The sequence below is a fragment of the Megascapheus bottae genome, chromosome 28, assembly GCF_031878675.1.
Source record: "Megascapheus bottae isolate mThoBot1 chromosome 28, mThoBot2.hap1, whole genome shotgun sequence".
NCBI classification, from domain to species: domain Eukaryota; kingdom Metazoa; phylum Chordata; class Mammalia; order Rodentia; family Geomyidae; genus Megascapheus; species Megascapheus bottae.
The window spans coordinates 4,566,458-4,582,475 of NC_143536.1; the positions used below are offsets into that span (position 1 = coordinate 4,566,458).

Here is a 16,018-nt window from a genome sequence, read left to right on the forward strand (position 1 = left end):
CAGCCACGGGCCTCCCGGGTGTAAATGAAACCTCAGCCGACGTAGGCGAGGGGCGCGTGGAGCTTGGAGTCGCCGAGTCGGGCGGCGGGAGCGGTGTCCCGGCGCGCCATCGGGGCGCAGCGCGGGTGGGCGGCCGGCGGGGCTGCCTGGCGCGGGTGTCCCGGTGAGATGTGTAGTGCTGAAGCGGCGGCGGGACAGGCAGCAGTGCCGGCGGCAGCGGGCTCGGCTTCGCGTCCCTGCCGGCGGAGGCGGCGGCGGTGGCGGCGCAGGCTCTCCGGGAACTGGCGAGTCCAGGCCTAAGCGGCGGCCCTGCGAGGCCGGTGCACGGCGGCCCGGGCCGGGGCCCTCCTGGCCTCGCCCTGCCCCGGGAGCCAGCCTCCCCGGCCGGGGATGAGGCCTGGAAGCGGCTGCGCGGGGCCCAGCACAAAGGCTCGTCCCCAGGGGCCGCCGCCGCCGCCGCCGGCCTAGAGCCGCCCGCCGAAGCCGAGCCGGCGCCGGGGACGTCGTCTCTGCCGGCCCCCGGGGGCGCCTGCCGCCCATCTCCCCGAGCCCCGAGCCCTCTGCCCCCTCGGCTGCCAGGGGATCGGGCAGCCGCGCAGATTGCACCGCTCTTGGGTGTGGGGACCCGGCGGAGCATGTCGGAGGACAGCGACATGGAGAAAGCTATCAAGGTAAGGGGGCGATGCCAAGCCCCCGCGTTGTTTTCTCGGCTTTCACCCCAGTAAACAGAGAAAGACTTGGGTTACTGCGGGGTTTCGGCCTCCTCCACCCCACCCTCGATTCCTTGGGCCGTTTGACAGCCCCGGGGCGCGGGGATTGCGTGTCTGCAGGGTGCGATGTCGGGTTTCCTCTACTTCCCCGAGCAAGGTGAGTGGCACGGGAGATGCTTGACATAAGTGGGAGGGGGGGGCCTGCTACTCCTCTTCCTTTCCATTGCCCCCGCCCCCCGCCAAGCGCCTCCACCCAGCGATTTCTCCCGTGTCGTCTGCTGCAGCAACGTTTGCACCCCTCCTGATATGTTTGAAATCACCTCCTTGGAGATTGCCGTGTTAGAAGGTGTTTTGCCTTCTTTTTTCTTTTTTCAATTTTTTATTTATTTATTTTTTTTGCCAATCCTGGGCTTGAACTCAGGGCCTGAGCACTGTCCTTGGACTTTCTCAAGGCTAGAGCTCTACCACTTGAGCCTCAGCACCACTTCCAGCTTTTTTCTATGTATGTGGTACCGAGGAATTGAACCCGGGTCTTCATGCATGCTAGGCAAGCACTTTAACCACTAGGCCAAACTCCCGGCCCCGTGTTTTGCCTTCTTATGAAAACCTGTCCTTTGGGAAAATAGATTGTTCTTTAATGTATTTTCTTTTCCCTCCTCTGAGGTGTTTGTTTTTATATTTAGAAAAAACTTACAGCTGTTATCCCAAAGAAAAGCAAATATGTTCTGAAATTATGCAAATAAAATGATACGTTTTTTTGAAGGGTGCGCGCGCGAGCCCGTGTGTGCATGCGTGTGCACGCGCGCGCGTTGTGTGAAGCATGCCAGTATGGAGACCTGACCAGGATGCAGTTCCCTGGGCTTTTCAAAGCTAGCACTAAGCCTCCAACTTGAGGCACAGTTCCGCTTCCGGCCTTTTGGTGGTTAATTGGAGAGAAGTCTCAGAGACTTTCTGTCCAGGTTGGCCTCAAATCATGATCCTCCTATCTCATCTCCTAAACTTCCAGGATTACAAATGTGAGCCACTGGCATCTGGCACATAATTATTTTATGAGCATAATTAATTGTATGAGGATTCAGTTGGTTGTGACATTTCCACACTTTAATGGGCAGATTTTATGGGCTGTGTGTCTTACAGGTAGGAAATTAGGGTTCATGTAAAGCTAAAGTTAAATTTGTTGACCCAGTGCATTTAGAATTTCATTTTCCCTTGACCTGTTGGCAGCTTGGGGTTATTTTCCTCTTCAGGGTATTTCACTATACCATCATTATATGGTTTATGAAAACCATCAATGATTCCAAAGAAAAATAATGTGAGTTGGGTTTTTTTTTTTGCCTTTTGTGGTGCTTGGGATTGAGCCTAGGGTCTTGTGCATGGTGGCAAGTGTACTACAATTGCACTATGCAATCCTAGTCCTTACTTTTTTTTTTTTTTGATCAGTTATAGGGCTTGAACTCTGGGCCTGGGTGCTGTCCCTGAGCTCTTCAGCTTTAGGCTAGCGCTCTACCATGATGAACCACAGCACTATTTCCAGTTTTTTGGTGCTTAATTGGAGATAAGCGTCTCACAGTGTTTTGTGCCTGGGCTGGCTTTGAAACTTGATCCTCCAATCTCAGCCTCCTGAGTAGCTGAGTAGCTAGGATTACAGGCGTGAGCCACCTGCACCCAGATTCCTAGTCCTTACTTATTTTTTGAGACTGAATCTGGCAGTGTTGTCCAGGCTGGCCGTGAACTTGCTATGTAGTCCAGGCCAGTCAGCACATGGGATCCTCCTTGAATGCTGGGATTAAGATGTAGTATCATGCTTCATGGGTTTGGGGAAACTTTTTCTAAAGGAAGTATATATGTGTTTGTGTGTGTGTATGTATGTGTAAGTGTGTTTATATATGCGTGTTATATGTATATGTTTGTTGGACTGTGGATGTAGTGCAGCCAACAAAATCATCAAGTTGGAAAGTATGAAAAGACCATCAGAAGTTCAGGTAAAAACAGCCATCTCGCTGGGACTCCTGCAGTCCCATACCCTTCTATCCTTATTTCCCCGAATCCCCAAAGGACAGTTATTTGGTGCTGAAAATCAGCAGTTTAGGTGTAGGGCTGTAGCTCAGTGTTAGAGTGCTTGTCTAGCATGTGCAAAGTCTTCAGTCTGATTCCCGGCATCACAAAAACAAAAACCATGCTAAGATAGAGCAAGTTTTAAATAACAAAAATAAAGGTTCTAAAGGACTGCTCTGATATACTTTCCTCCTTCTTGGCTCAGGTTTTATTGTTAGTTCCTTTAGGTAGACTAATGATTAAAATCCAAGTATTGCCATTTATTAGCTTTGGGTCCTTGTTTAAGTCACCTCATTGTGCTGTCCTTTGTTTCCTACCAAAGAAAGAACCTAGGCTGTTTCTAAGCTCTTATGAATTTTTTGCGCTTTCAATGGGCAAATGTACTGAGATGTGCTCACAATAACAGCTCGATGAATATTAGCTCATAGCAGCTTAAGTGTGGTTGAGGAAGGGTTTTTTTAACCACTTATTAATTTTCTGAAGTTTTAAGAAGCTTTTCTGCACTAAATTACTTGACAGGTCACTGGTATTTTTCTTATTAATGTGGGCTTGTCTAACTGACAAGCTAAGCGGACTGAGAATATCTGATTTGGTAACCAGTGCTAAACTAGGATATACCCCCTTTGGAAGCAAATCACTATTACAGCAAATCAAATTTTTCTGAGCTATTTCATTGTGTTGTGTTTATTGTTTTGCTTTCTTGAGGTGTTCATCAAATAGTAAGCCCTGAAACCTGCAGAGTTCAGCTAGAAACCTGTCGTCCTGGGCTTTCAACATAGCCCGTAAAGTTCTGCGGCCTTGCTATCTGAGAGACGACTGACTGGACTTTTTTTTTTTTGGCCAGTCCTGGGCCTGAACTCATGGTGTGATAACTGTCCTTGGGTTTTCTCAAGGCTAGAGCTTTACCACTTGAGCCACAGCACCACTTCTGGCTTGTTCTCTGTATGTGGTAGCGAGGAATTGAACCCAGGTCTTCGTGCATGCTAGGCAAACAAACACTCTACCACTAGGCCAAACTTCCGGCCTCCTGACTGGATTCTTAAATGCTCATTTTATTACTTTAAAAAAATAGCCAGCCATTATGGCTTATACTTGTAATTCTAGCTACTTAGGAGGCTGAGATCTGAGAGGGTCAATGTTCGAAGGCAGCCAACGTAGAAAAGTCTGTGAGACTCATCTCCAATTAGCCATCAGAAAGCCAGAAGTAGGCCTAGAGTGGTGGCTCGAGCCTGCACCTGTAATCCTAGCTACTCAGGAGTCTGAGATCTGAAGACCAAGGTTCAAAGCCAAGCCCCGGCACAAAAGAACCTGAGACTCTTATCTCCAATTAACCTCTAGAAAACAGGAAGTGGGGCTTGGCTCAAGGGTAGGGAGGTAGCCTTGAGCTGAAGAGTTCAGGGACAGGGCCCAGGCTGAGTTCAAGCCCCATGACCCACAAAAAAAAAACAAAAAACCGAAGTGAGCCAGGAGTTTGGCCTAGTGGTGGAGTGTTTCCTTAACTTACATGAAGCCCTAGGTTTGATTTCTTGGTACCACATACATAGAAAAAGCCTGAAGAGGTAGAGCTGTACTCCTGAGAAAGCCCAAGGACAGTGCTCAGGCCCTGAGTTCAAAGCCCAGGACTGGAAGAAAAGAAAAAGCCAGAAGTGAAGCTGTGACTCTAGTGGTAGAGCATTAGCCTTTAGTGCTCAGAGACAATGTGCAGGCTCTGAGTTCAAACCTCAGGACATACACATACTATCTGTCCACCTATCTACCTACATCATCTATCTGTCTGTCTTACCTATCTACACATTTAGAGTCATGCTTGTAATATAATCTGGAGAATTACATTTATAAGCTATTCTGCGCTGTGGCTCACACACCTGTAATCCTAGCTACTCAGGAGGCTAAGATCTGAGGATCATGGTTCAAAAGCAGCTAGGCCACTAAAGTCTGTAATACTCTTTATCTCCAGTTAACCACCAGAAAACTGGAAGTAGGGCTGTGGCTCAAGGGGTAGGGTGGTAGTCTTGAGCTGAAGAGCTCAGGGACAGCACCCAGGCCCAGAGTTCAAGTCCCACAACCAAAAAAAAAAAAAAAAAAAGCTTTTCTGGTCAGAAAAACCTTCACAGACTCCATTTACGAGACCTGGCCCAAGTGGTAGAATGGCAATAGAGAATGAGCTTAAAGGTCCTAAAGCTAAACCTCAGTATTGCCAAAAGAAAGAAAGAAAAGAAAAGAAAAAAAAAATTAGGATGGTAACAGAGCCTGGGAACTCAGGTCTCTCATCTATCTAGAAAGTGGAGATCAGGATTGCAGTTCAACGCCAATTCCAGGGAGAAAAACTGAGACTCCCCTACCTCCATCTCAACCAAAAGGCTGGCATCAGTGGGAGCTGGTGACTCACACCTGTAATCCTAGTTACTCTGGAGGCTGATATCTGAGGATCACAGTTCAAAGCCAGCCGTGGCATGAACGTCTGTAAGACTTTTTTTTTCTTTTCCTTTTTTTTTTTTTTTTGCATTTTTTTTATTGTAATTAGTAAAAGGGTTACATGATATTTGCCAGATAGAAGGTGCATTAATTCACATACATTGATACCCTTTCACATGTCTTGGTACCCATTTCCCTCCCGTCTGTAAGACTCTTATCTCCAATTAACCACCAGAAAAACTGCAACTGTGGCTCAAGTGGTAGAGTGCTAGCCGTGAGCTAAAGAGCCTAAGAGCTTAGTTTAATGACTGTCATTTTAAAGAACCTTACGTTTATTAACTTAAGAAAAGAGCTAAACATGTGGTGCATTATCTGTCATTCCAGCACTTGATAGGCTCAACCAGCAGGATAATGAGTTTGAGGCCAACCGTGTCTTAAAATTCAGTAAATGGGGCTGAGAATGTGGCTTGGTGTACATGTTAGGCAGGTACAGTGCTTGCCCAGCATGCATGAAGCCCTGGGTTCAATTCCTCAGTACCACATAAGCAGGAAGAAAAAAAAAAAAATGGGACAGTGCTCAGGGTTCCAGGCCCCAGGACTGGAAAAAAAAATTAGTAAATGAATAAATGCAGGAATGGTTGGTTTTTCTTCCATGTTTACCTGATCTACTGCGTCCTTTTTTTTTTTCCTCTTTTGTCGGTCCTAGGCTTGAACTCAGGGCCTGGACACTATCCTTGAACTTTCTCAAGGCTAGTACTCTACCATTGGAGCCACAGCACCACTTCTGGGTTTTTCTGGTGGTTAAAGATAAGAGTCTCATGGACTTTCATGCCCTGGCTGGCTTTGAACTGCTTTCTTCAGATCTCAGCCTCCTGAGGAGCTAGGATTACAGGTGTGAGCCAATGGTGCCTGGCTTCAAGCTTTTGTTGTTGTTGTTGTTGTTCAATTATAGGGCTTGAACTCAGGTCCTGGATACTGTCCCTGAGCTTCTTTTTGCTCAAGGCTAGCACTCTTCCACTTGAGCCATAGTGCCATTTTTGGCTTTTTCTGTGTATATTGTACTAAAGAATTGAAGTCAGGGCTTCATGCATGCTAGGTAAGCACTCTACCAATAAGCCACAGTCCCAGCCCTACTCTACCACTTTAAACCATAGTGCCACTTCCAGTTTTCTGGTGGTTTGATTAGAGATAGAGAGTCTCATGGACTCTCTTATCCAGGCTGTCCTCGAATTGCAATCCTCAGGTCTCAGCTTCACAAACAGCTAGGATGACAGGTATGAGCCTCCTGTGCCCAGCTTAACTCAAGTTTTTAATTTTTTTTTTAAGTTTGGTTTCTTTTGCTACCTGGAATCTGTTGGGCCTCTCTAGTGAGCGTTTCATGTTAGTTACAATAGTGTTCATTTCCGTGTGATTCCTCTGTCGTGTCTGTTACTCTGTTGAAATTCCTCTATTTGTTGAGTGTGATGGCGTACCCTTGAGACCAGCAGTTTGATTAGCTTGACAACATAGTAAAATAAAAAATAAGTCCTGTTTTGACTCAGCATCATCATAGTTCCCTCTTATTCTTCGAACTTATTTAAAATAGTTACCTTTAGGTCCGGGAGTTTGGCCTAGTGGTAGAGTGCATGAAGACCCAGGTTCGATTCCTTAGTACCACATACATAGAAAAAAAGCCAGGAGTGGTGCTGTGGCTCAAGCGGTAGAGCTGTAGCCTTGAGAAAGTCCAAGACAGTGCTCAGGCCTGGAGCCCAAGCCCAGGCCAAAAAAAAAAGAAAAAAAAAAAATGGTTACCCTCGGGCAGGCATAGTAGCTTAAGCCTGTTATCTGAACAACTTCTGAATAGAGGAGTCATTATTTGCCTTCTCCCCCTTTTTTTTAATAGGAAACTTCCATTTTAGAAGAATACAGTATCAATTGGACTCAGAAGCTGGGAGCTGGAATTAGTGGTCCAGTTAGGTAAGAGACCCATGAGAGAACTGTGATAAAATTGTTCACAGCAAAAGCCTATGGAAAGTCTCTCTTGAATAACAACTATCATCTGTGCCAGGTGATACTAGATAACTGGGAATTGAACTCAGGCCTTGTGGTGTTAAGCACACACCCTTCCATGGAGCTACAATCTCAGTGCCTGGTAAAGGATATCATGTTCGTTTCTATTTCTTTCACATGCATGTGGAAAGAGCTGAAGTGACCATGTCACAGGGTTTGTAATAGTCAATAGCAGAAGATATGGATACTATGTGGCCACTTTGAGAGTTACCTGAAGCAGAAGAGGTCATTACTTCCTCATTGGCTTATGTTGGTGAATACATGTTACATGCTCAGGGACCTGAGACCTGAGCCAGAGAGCTGGATAGAGAAGTGAGGTCCTTTTCTCTCACACCACCTGCTTCCCACCTGCTTCCCTGGGAAACTTTCTTTTGCTGACCTTGCACATATACCCATAATTAGAAGTACAATTCCCAAACAACATACATGAAATGACCTTTTCTACACCTAGAATATTGCTGATTTTTCTCCTTTCAAATCTAGAGTCTGTGTGAAGAAATCTACCCAAGAACGGTTTGCACTAAAAATTCTTCTTGATCGTCCAAAATCTAGAAATGAGGTATGGTCCTTTATTGCCTTGACTTGCATATTTAAAGAGTTTGCTTGGTTTTTTGGCTGTCTAGGTTTTTTTTCTATTTTACCTTGACAATGCTGGGATTTGAACTAGAGTCCTCATAAGTCCCTATTATCACTGTTAGGCCATGTGTCCAGTCCTGGAATTTAGACATTATTTTTGGGATAGCGTCTTACTTTCTGTCCAGGCAGGCACTTCTGTACACTCCACTAGGCTAACACGTGCTGCCTCCACATCTGGCTCTTCCCTAAGAAGAACTCTTGTAAACTAGTGACTCCTTAACTGGCCTCAAAATAGGATCCCCACAATCTCAGCCTCCCAAATCAGGCCGAAAATGTCATCCTCTTGGCACAGAAACATCTCTTTTCTCTTCAAGGTACGCCTGCACATGATGTGTGCCACACATCCAAACATTGTTCAGGTTGTTGAAGTGTTTGCCAACAGCGTACAGTTCCCACACGAGTCCAGCCCCAGGTAAGACTGAGCAGCGGAGGCCTCACTGACCTGTGTGTGGGCCACAGTGTAGCAGTCTTCCTCTAGTGGTATGCTTTCTTTTCCCTCCCTCTCCCTCCCTCTCCCTCCCTCCCTCCCCATCTCCCTCTCCCTTCTCCTCCCCCTCTTTCATCAACCCATTTCCTCCTTTTTCTCTCTGAATTTTGGAAAAAGTTTAAACATCCATAAAAGCAGATAGAATTTTGTAATGAAGCCCTAAGTACTTATTACTCAGCTTCAGTAGGCACTATTTTGTGGGAAATAGTGACTTGTATGCCTCTGAGTGATTACTTTCTTTTAGGAAATTAAATACATAGAACATTTAAGGGCCGAGGATGGCACTTAGTGGCAAAACACTTTAGAACTGCTTGGTTCTCCCAGCACCTGGGAGGCTGAGGCAAGGATAGCTAGAGTTTGAGGCCAGCCTGGGCTACCACAAGAAAACCCTGTCTTAAAATAATACTATAGAATATAAGCATTGTATTTCAAATCACTGAAAGGGGGCTAAGTGTTATTGTAGGCAGTGTCCTAGGTTGGTATAGCAAATACCCTCTTGGTTAGTCTAACTTCTCTTTTAAAGTCAGCTTTATTCTTTTAGCTGCAGACTGGCAAACACAGGATAGTATGTGAAGTATAACTGAGATGTAAATCACCAGCCAGGCAGTGTTAGTAGGCCATGGCTATATACTCTGACTGTTCTGATTCTGATAAGGAGAAGTCATTTGTGTGTCTGAGAGGTAAGATGTTCCAGAGTCACAGGCAGTCTAGCACCTGAGAAGTAGGTATTTTACAGATGGAGGAAGATGACAGAAATTTAAGAATAGTTATTTTTTACAACTGTGCTCTGTTGGTGAAAGCATTTGGATGGAAGCTGGAAGCAATTTATATAAAAAAAATAGTAACCCAAATTCATGGACTTTTTTTTGAGAATGTGAGAGTTTTTCCTCATATTTAGTAGCTTGTATTGTCTTGGACTTCAGAACTGGTTACACATTGTAGATGAGATCTCTAGGTCAGTTTTTTAATGTTTTAGATTTTTTTTTTAACTTAACAAATGGTTTCAAACAGGGCTCGACTCTTAATTGTAATGGAGATGATGGAAGGGGGAGAGCTATTTCACAGAATCAGCCAGCACCGGCACTTTACAGAGAAGCAAGCCAGCCAAGTAACAAAGCAGGCAAGTGACCCCCGGGTACCAATCAAACTGCCAACTATGTTGGTTAACCAATGCAATTTCATTAGGGGGTATAAAAGAAAGCTTAAGAAAAGCTCTATTTGACTTCTCATTGCCTGCTTTGTTATGTAATCAGAGAGGATGTCTTAATTGGAGAAATATGACCCCTTTTATACTTTGGGGGGAGGGGCGGGTCTATTATTAATGGGTTGTCAACTGCTTCTTGAGGCCTAACTGTATGCAAGCAGTGATAAACTGAAAGGAAGATAATCTTACCTCCTTCAGTGACTGTTGATATTGTTACATGTTCAGCTTCCAAGTGCTGTTACTGGACTTTGAGATAAAATGCTGTTGACAGTACCTGAAAGGCTGAATGATACAAACAAATATATGCCCTTACATATTTGCACATGGGGTGCTTTTTGCATGTGTCAGCTATTATTTTTGCAGATTTTATTAGGATTCTTACATTTTTGTAATTTCTGGTTATTTCTAGTTCTGTTTTGACATTGCATTTTTATTGTTGCAGAAACAATCATTTAAGTCACATTCAGTACTAGGAATCTGACTGGTACTGACTCCCAGCCAGGTAAAAAGTTCAAGGCCTATTTTCAGAGAAAGCAAGCATGGCAGAGAAAAGCTGGGAGCACAGTCCACTTTGGTTTTCATAACATCTTTCCACATTTTCCATGGTCCTTTTCAAACACTTTTTGATTGCTTCCTCAGCAATATTTGGAATGCTGAGAAAATTCCATATTGAGAATTGAAGAGTGAGGGCTTAGTGGTAGAGTGCTTATCTAGCATGCATGAAGCCCTGGGTTAGATTCCTCAGTACCACATACACAGAAAAAGTCTGAAGTGGTCCTGTGGCTCAAGTGGTAGAGTGCTAGCCTTGAGCAAAAGAAGTTCAAGGACTCTGCCTGATTTCAAATACTATAATTGGCCAAAAAAAAAGAATGTTAGAATTTGTTCTTTCCATTAAACTTCTTGAGCTCTTTCAGTTTTTAAGTATGAGGGCTGAAAAATGAGCTCTGATGATCAAAACCCAAAATCCACTCAAATCCACACAGGCAACATTCTCTTCCCCCTTCCCTGTCCCCCTTTCTTTTTTTGTGCCAGTTTTGGGGTTTGCACTCAGGGCCTGGGCATTGTCCTTAAGCTTTTTTGCTCAAGGCCAGTGTTCTACCATTTGGATCATAGCTCCACTTCTGGCTTTTTGGTGATTAATTGGAGGTAAGAGTCTTACAAACTTTCTTGCTCAGGCTGGCTTTGAACTACTTTTCCTCAGCTCTCAGCCTCTTGAGTAGCTAGAATTATAGGTGTTACCTGACAAGATTTCAACAAGATCAACCAATCAAGACATAAGTTAGAGAAACCCAATCAGCTAGTTTGATGGAGCCTGCTATCCAGATCCTTCAATTACAATTGTTTTGAGCCAGGCAAACCTGCTACTGTCTAGTTGGGGAAATCTATACCCACTGTAGACTTCAGCTAAGTGTTTCTTTTTCAGTGCCTATCACATTTCAAACAAAAGTGGGAGCAAGTCATTTTTTCCCATATATTTTTTTTCTTAGTTTTTTTTTTTTTTTTGCCAATCCTGGGGCTTGAACTTGGGTCCTGGGCAATGGTCCTTGAGCTTTCTCAAGGCTAGCACTCTACCACTTGAGCCACAACATTCCTCCAGCCTTTTCTGTGTATGTGGTATTGAAGAATCGAACCCAGGGCTTCATGCATACTAGGCAAGCACTCTACTGCTAGGCCACGCTCCCAGTCCCCAGCCCCAATTCTTATAGTATGTAATGATCAGTTTCTTTTGACAGAATTGTTTTAATATTTTATTTTGTATTTTTAAAAATTAGGTTTTAGGTTAAATTAAAGCTGACCACAGTTTTAGTTGACTTAAAATAGCTTACTTTTTTTAAGCCCTGAGTTTTCTCCCATTGGATATTCAGGATTGTTCTTTGCTCAGAGGTGGTTGCCCACTGTGTCCTTTTTCAGATAGCGTTGGCTCTACAGCACTGTCACTTGTTAAACATTGCACACAGAGACCTCAAGCCTGAAAATCTGCTTTTCAAGGATAACTCTTTGGTGAGAAAACTTGATTTTATGCATGTCTATGGCTGCCATTCTTAACACAGCTCAGAAGTGGTTTTGTGTGTGTCTAAGTCTTAACACAGTATAGGAGAGAGAGAGAGAGAGAGAGAGAGAGAGAGAGAGAGAGAGAGAGAGAGTGTGTGTGTGTGTGTGTGTGTGTGTGTGTTGCTCCAAATCCATGGTGAAGAGGCTTCAAGTCAAAGCATTTTTAAATTTAAAATTTTTTTTTTGTGCATTCTAGGCAAGCACTCTAACACTAGGACAAACTTCCAGGCTTCCCAGTTTTTTCCCCTCCCAACCCACCCTCCGAATTGTATACTTAGTTTCCAATGTAGTGTCTAGTGAGTATCACAGCTGAATTAGTTCTCCCTTTGTTCCACTGTTTCTGTGGAAAGCTCATTTCTTTAGAGGATATTGTACATTTCACTTTTTTTTTAATTAACATTGATTTTTAAATCTTATTTCAAATGTCATTTAACAAACAAGTATTGAAGAAGGGAATCTATATACAATCACTGGCACTTAGATTTTAGAACATAATTAAAATTAAGCTGAGGATTTGTATGTCACAGATACATATTAATCTATGTAATAAAACATTATGTCTATAGAATATATAGCCCATCATAGATTTCAAAGCATTTCTTGTTCCATTTCTTCCCTTATTAGAAACTCAGACATTTTGCCATATCCCTGGCATTGCTAATTTTGGGTGATACCAGCATGTTATTGTAAGATTTAGGATTTTAAATATTGTTAAATATTACTTTAAAACTTAAGTTTTCAGTTGTCATTTGCCCTGACAAGGTGGTTTTCCCTTTATTTTCTTTCCTTATCCCATATCCCACCAAATAAAAGTTGCTGTAGGGGCTGGGAGTGTCCCCTAGTGGTAGAGTGCTTGCCTACCATGCATGAAGATTGGGATTCAATGTCTTGGTACCACATACACAGGAAAACTGGAAGTGGTGTTAATGGCTCAAGTGGTAGAGCACTAGCCTTGAGGAAAGCCCCAGGACTAGGCAAAAAAAAATGATCATGATCAGAGTGAAGCAGTACCCTGGACTGATTAAAAAAAGGGGAAGGGGTCCTGCTAGGCACTGTAATCCTAGCTACTCAGGAGGCTGAGCTCTGAGGATCGTAGTTCAAAGCCAGCTGGGCACTAAAGACCATGAGACTCTTATTTCTAACCACCAGAAAACTGGAAATGGCATTGTGGCTCAAGGGGTAAGGCAGTAGCCTTGAGCTGAGGAGCTCAGGGACAATGCCCAGGCCCAGAGTTAAAGCCCCACCACCAGGGAGGAAAAAAAAAGTTAGGGGTCCACAGTAAGGGCCTGAAGGCTAAGACCTGGATTTTGATTTTAGAACTGCTTTTGCAAGTTATAAACCAAGGCCAACCAAAACAATGCATAGAAATCCCTTTTCTGTGCTATAAAGAACAATTTTTCAGTATCGATGATTATCTCTAGACTGCGGACATGTTTTTTCTAGGCTTAGGTCTTAGCCAGAAACTCATAAGAGCTCAGGGTCATATGTCCAGCAACTTGATTTTCCTTCAGTGTTCACTGAGAATTCTGAAAAAAAATGACACCTGTTTGTTTTATGTCAGGATGCTTCAGTGAAGTTGTGTGATTTTGGATTTGCTAAAATTGACCAAGGTGACTTGATGACGCCCCAATTCACCCCTTACTATGTAGCACCTCAGGTAAGTAAGCACATATCAGTTCTTCCCTGCGACATATCCGCAAACCGCCTACAGTCTCAGGTTCCTTCTAATTTGTTCCAAAAGTATGCAGGTTTTGTAGTTGGATGCAGGGGGTAGGGCAACTCAGCTCCAGAAACCTAAGATTACTTCATTTGGCACAGAGAGCCTTTTTTTGTTTTTTGCTTTTGCCAGTCCTAGGGCTTGAACTCAGGGCCGTGGCACTGTCCTTGAGCTAGCACTCTACCACTTGGGCCACACCACCATTTCCAACTTCTTCTGTTTATGTGGTACTGAGGAATCAAACCCAGGGCTTCATGCATGCTAGGCAAGCAGTCTACTCCTAAGCCACATTCCCAGGCCTAGGCTTTCTTTTAAAAGCTGGAAAAGAGCCAGGTGGCCGTGGCTCACACCTGTAATTTAGCTATTCAGGAGGTTGAGATCTTAGGATCGTGGTTCAAAGTCAGCCTGGGCAGGAAAGTCCCCATAAGACTCTTATCTCCAATTAACTACTCAAAAAACTGGAAGAGGCGCTGTGACTCAAGTGGTAGAGCGCTAACTATGAGCACAGAGGCTTAGGGACAGCACCTAGGCCCTGAGTTCAAGCCACACCACTACCATCATCAATACCAACAACAAAGCTGGAAAAGACAGAGTGGATTCTCCCCTAAAACTTGCAGTGCATCTGATTTTACATGGAATTCTATAAGAGTCATCCTCACAGTCATTAATCACATATATTTTATTTATTTATTTATCTATCTATTTATTTATTTATTGCCAGTCCTGGGGCTTGAACTCAGGGCCTGACCACTGTCCTTGGGCTTGGGCTTTTTTTCTCAGAGCTAGAGCTCTACCAGTTAAGCCACAGCACCACTTCTGGCTTTTTTCTATGTATATGGTACTAAGGAATCAAACCCAGGTCTTCATGCATGCTAGGCAAGCACCCTACCACTAGGCCAAACTCCCAGCCCAATGATCACAGATTTTCTGATATGCAGAAACAAAACATAAATCTTTTAGGGGTAAAGATAAAAGGACTTGACCTTTATATGCTTGACCTGAATGTGTCTTGGACTGACAAATCAGTGCTTTTGGTGTGAAAGTGCTGTATTGATATGAAGTTAAATTGTTTTATTAACTATCAACTCTTCATAAGGGTTCCCATGATCTCCAGTTGTAGGACATTGGTGGGATGGGTTCTCAGTAAGATTCCTTTTGGTCTGACAGGTACTGGAGGCACAGAGAAGGCATCAGAAGGAGAAGTCTGGAATCATACCTACCTCACCAACACCCTACACATACAACAAGGTAGGGAAGAGTTACTTATATTTATCTTGCCTGTGAAGCTTCTGTATTCCTATGACCTATTTGTGATATTGGAAGCAGCCAAATGTAATAAAATTAGATATCTATCTATATCTCTCTATATCTATATCTATCTATCTATCTATATCTATCTATCTATCTATCTATCTATATATATATATATATATATATATTTTTTTTTTTTTTTTTTGGTCAAGGGGCTTGAACTCTGAGCCTGGGCACTGTCCCTGCGCTCTTCAGCACAAGGCTATCACTCTACCATTTGAGCCACAGCTCCACGTCTAGTTTTCTGGTGGTTAATTGGAGATAAAGCATCTTATAGACTTTAGTGTCCATGTGGCTTTTTTTTTTTTTTTTTTGGTGGGTCATGGTGTTTGAACTCTGGGCCTGGACACTGTCCCTGAGCTCTTCAGCTCAAGGCTACCGCCCTACCCTTGAGCCAAGCCCCACTTCCGTTTTCTAGAGGTTAATTGGAGATAAGAGTCTGATATCTTGTAGTGCCTGGGCTGGCTTTGAACCTTGATCCTCAGATCTCAGCCTCCTGTGTGAGCCACCGCGCATGGCCCATGCTGGCTTTGAACTGCACTATTTATATATATATTTTTTTTATGCTGTTACTGTAGCTTGCACTCAAGGTCTGGGTGCTGTCCCTTAGCTTTTTAGCTTAGAACAGACACGGGACCCCATAGCTCCATTTTTGGTTTTTTGGTAGTTAATTGAAAAGAAGAGCCTCACAGATGTTCCTGCTTGGCTGGCCTTGATCTATGATCCTCAGACGTCCATCTCTTGAGGAGCTAGGATTACATGTGTAAGGCATGGACACCTAGCTATAGAAATTATTTGGGGTTCTGCTTTTTTCCTTACACATTTAGCTTTTGCAGTGAAGTTTAAGGTTTATGGCCACAGATTATTTATTTGGCTGGCTGTACATCCCATTGATTGTGTTGAAAGAACAAGCTTGGCTTTAAATTTTACCAAAGCTAGAGAGCATATTGTGATCATTTCTAGTGTCATTCTTTCTTGCTTTACCAAATACCTAATTTGAGCAGTGTCTTGTGTACATTACAAGTGTTCCTAAATCTCACTTGGTACTTCCTCACTTGTAGGCCATCTATGAAGCATTTTGTTTTGAAGCACAAAAGATTTAGTGCCTCTGAAAACAGGTCCTGGAGTTGCTGAGTAGAAGGAAAAGAAAATAATGCTATTTATGGACTTGAGGTTAGATATGGACATCAGAGGAGGAGCTGAGGAAAGTAAAAGACTGGACAAGCCAGGCGCTAGTGGCTCACACCTGTAATCCTAGTTACTCATGAGGCTGAGATCTGAGGATCATGGTTCAAAGCCAGCCCAGGCGTGAAATCTGTGAGACTTATCTCCAGCTAACCTCCAGAAAGGGCTCAAAGGGTAAGCGATAGTCTTGAGCTGAA

General features: G+C 43.7%; 1 protein-coding gene across 3 annotated transcripts in view; it reads left to right on the forward strand.

Moving 5' to 3' along the window:
* The window catches only part of Mapkapk5 (MAPK activated protein kinase 5), a 27,048-nt gene continuing 11,030 nt past the window's right edge, over nucleotides 1-16,018 (forward strand). For 2 of the 3 annotated variants that reach the window (XM_090320081.1, XM_090320082.1), the window contains exons 1-8: nucleotides 6-671; nucleotides 7,063-7,136; nucleotides 7,713-7,788; nucleotides 8,180-8,277; nucleotides 9,364-9,472; nucleotides 11,468-11,557; nucleotides 13,170-13,265; nucleotides 14,493-14,573. In XM_090320081.1, coding sequence (XP_090176207.1) covers nucleotides 636-671; nucleotides 7,063-7,136; nucleotides 7,713-7,788; nucleotides 8,180-8,277; nucleotides 9,364-9,472; nucleotides 11,468-11,557; nucleotides 13,170-13,265; nucleotides 14,493-14,573 — 660 coding nt within the window. In that variant the 5' untranslated portion in view covers nucleotides 6-635. Of the gene's footprint in view, nucleotides 672-7,062; nucleotides 7,137-7,712; nucleotides 7,789-8,179; nucleotides 8,278-9,363; nucleotides 9,473-11,467; nucleotides 11,558-13,169; nucleotides 13,266-14,492; nucleotides 14,574-16,018 lie in introns of all 3 variants that reach the window. The other variant, XM_090320083.1, reaches the window with a different exon arrangement.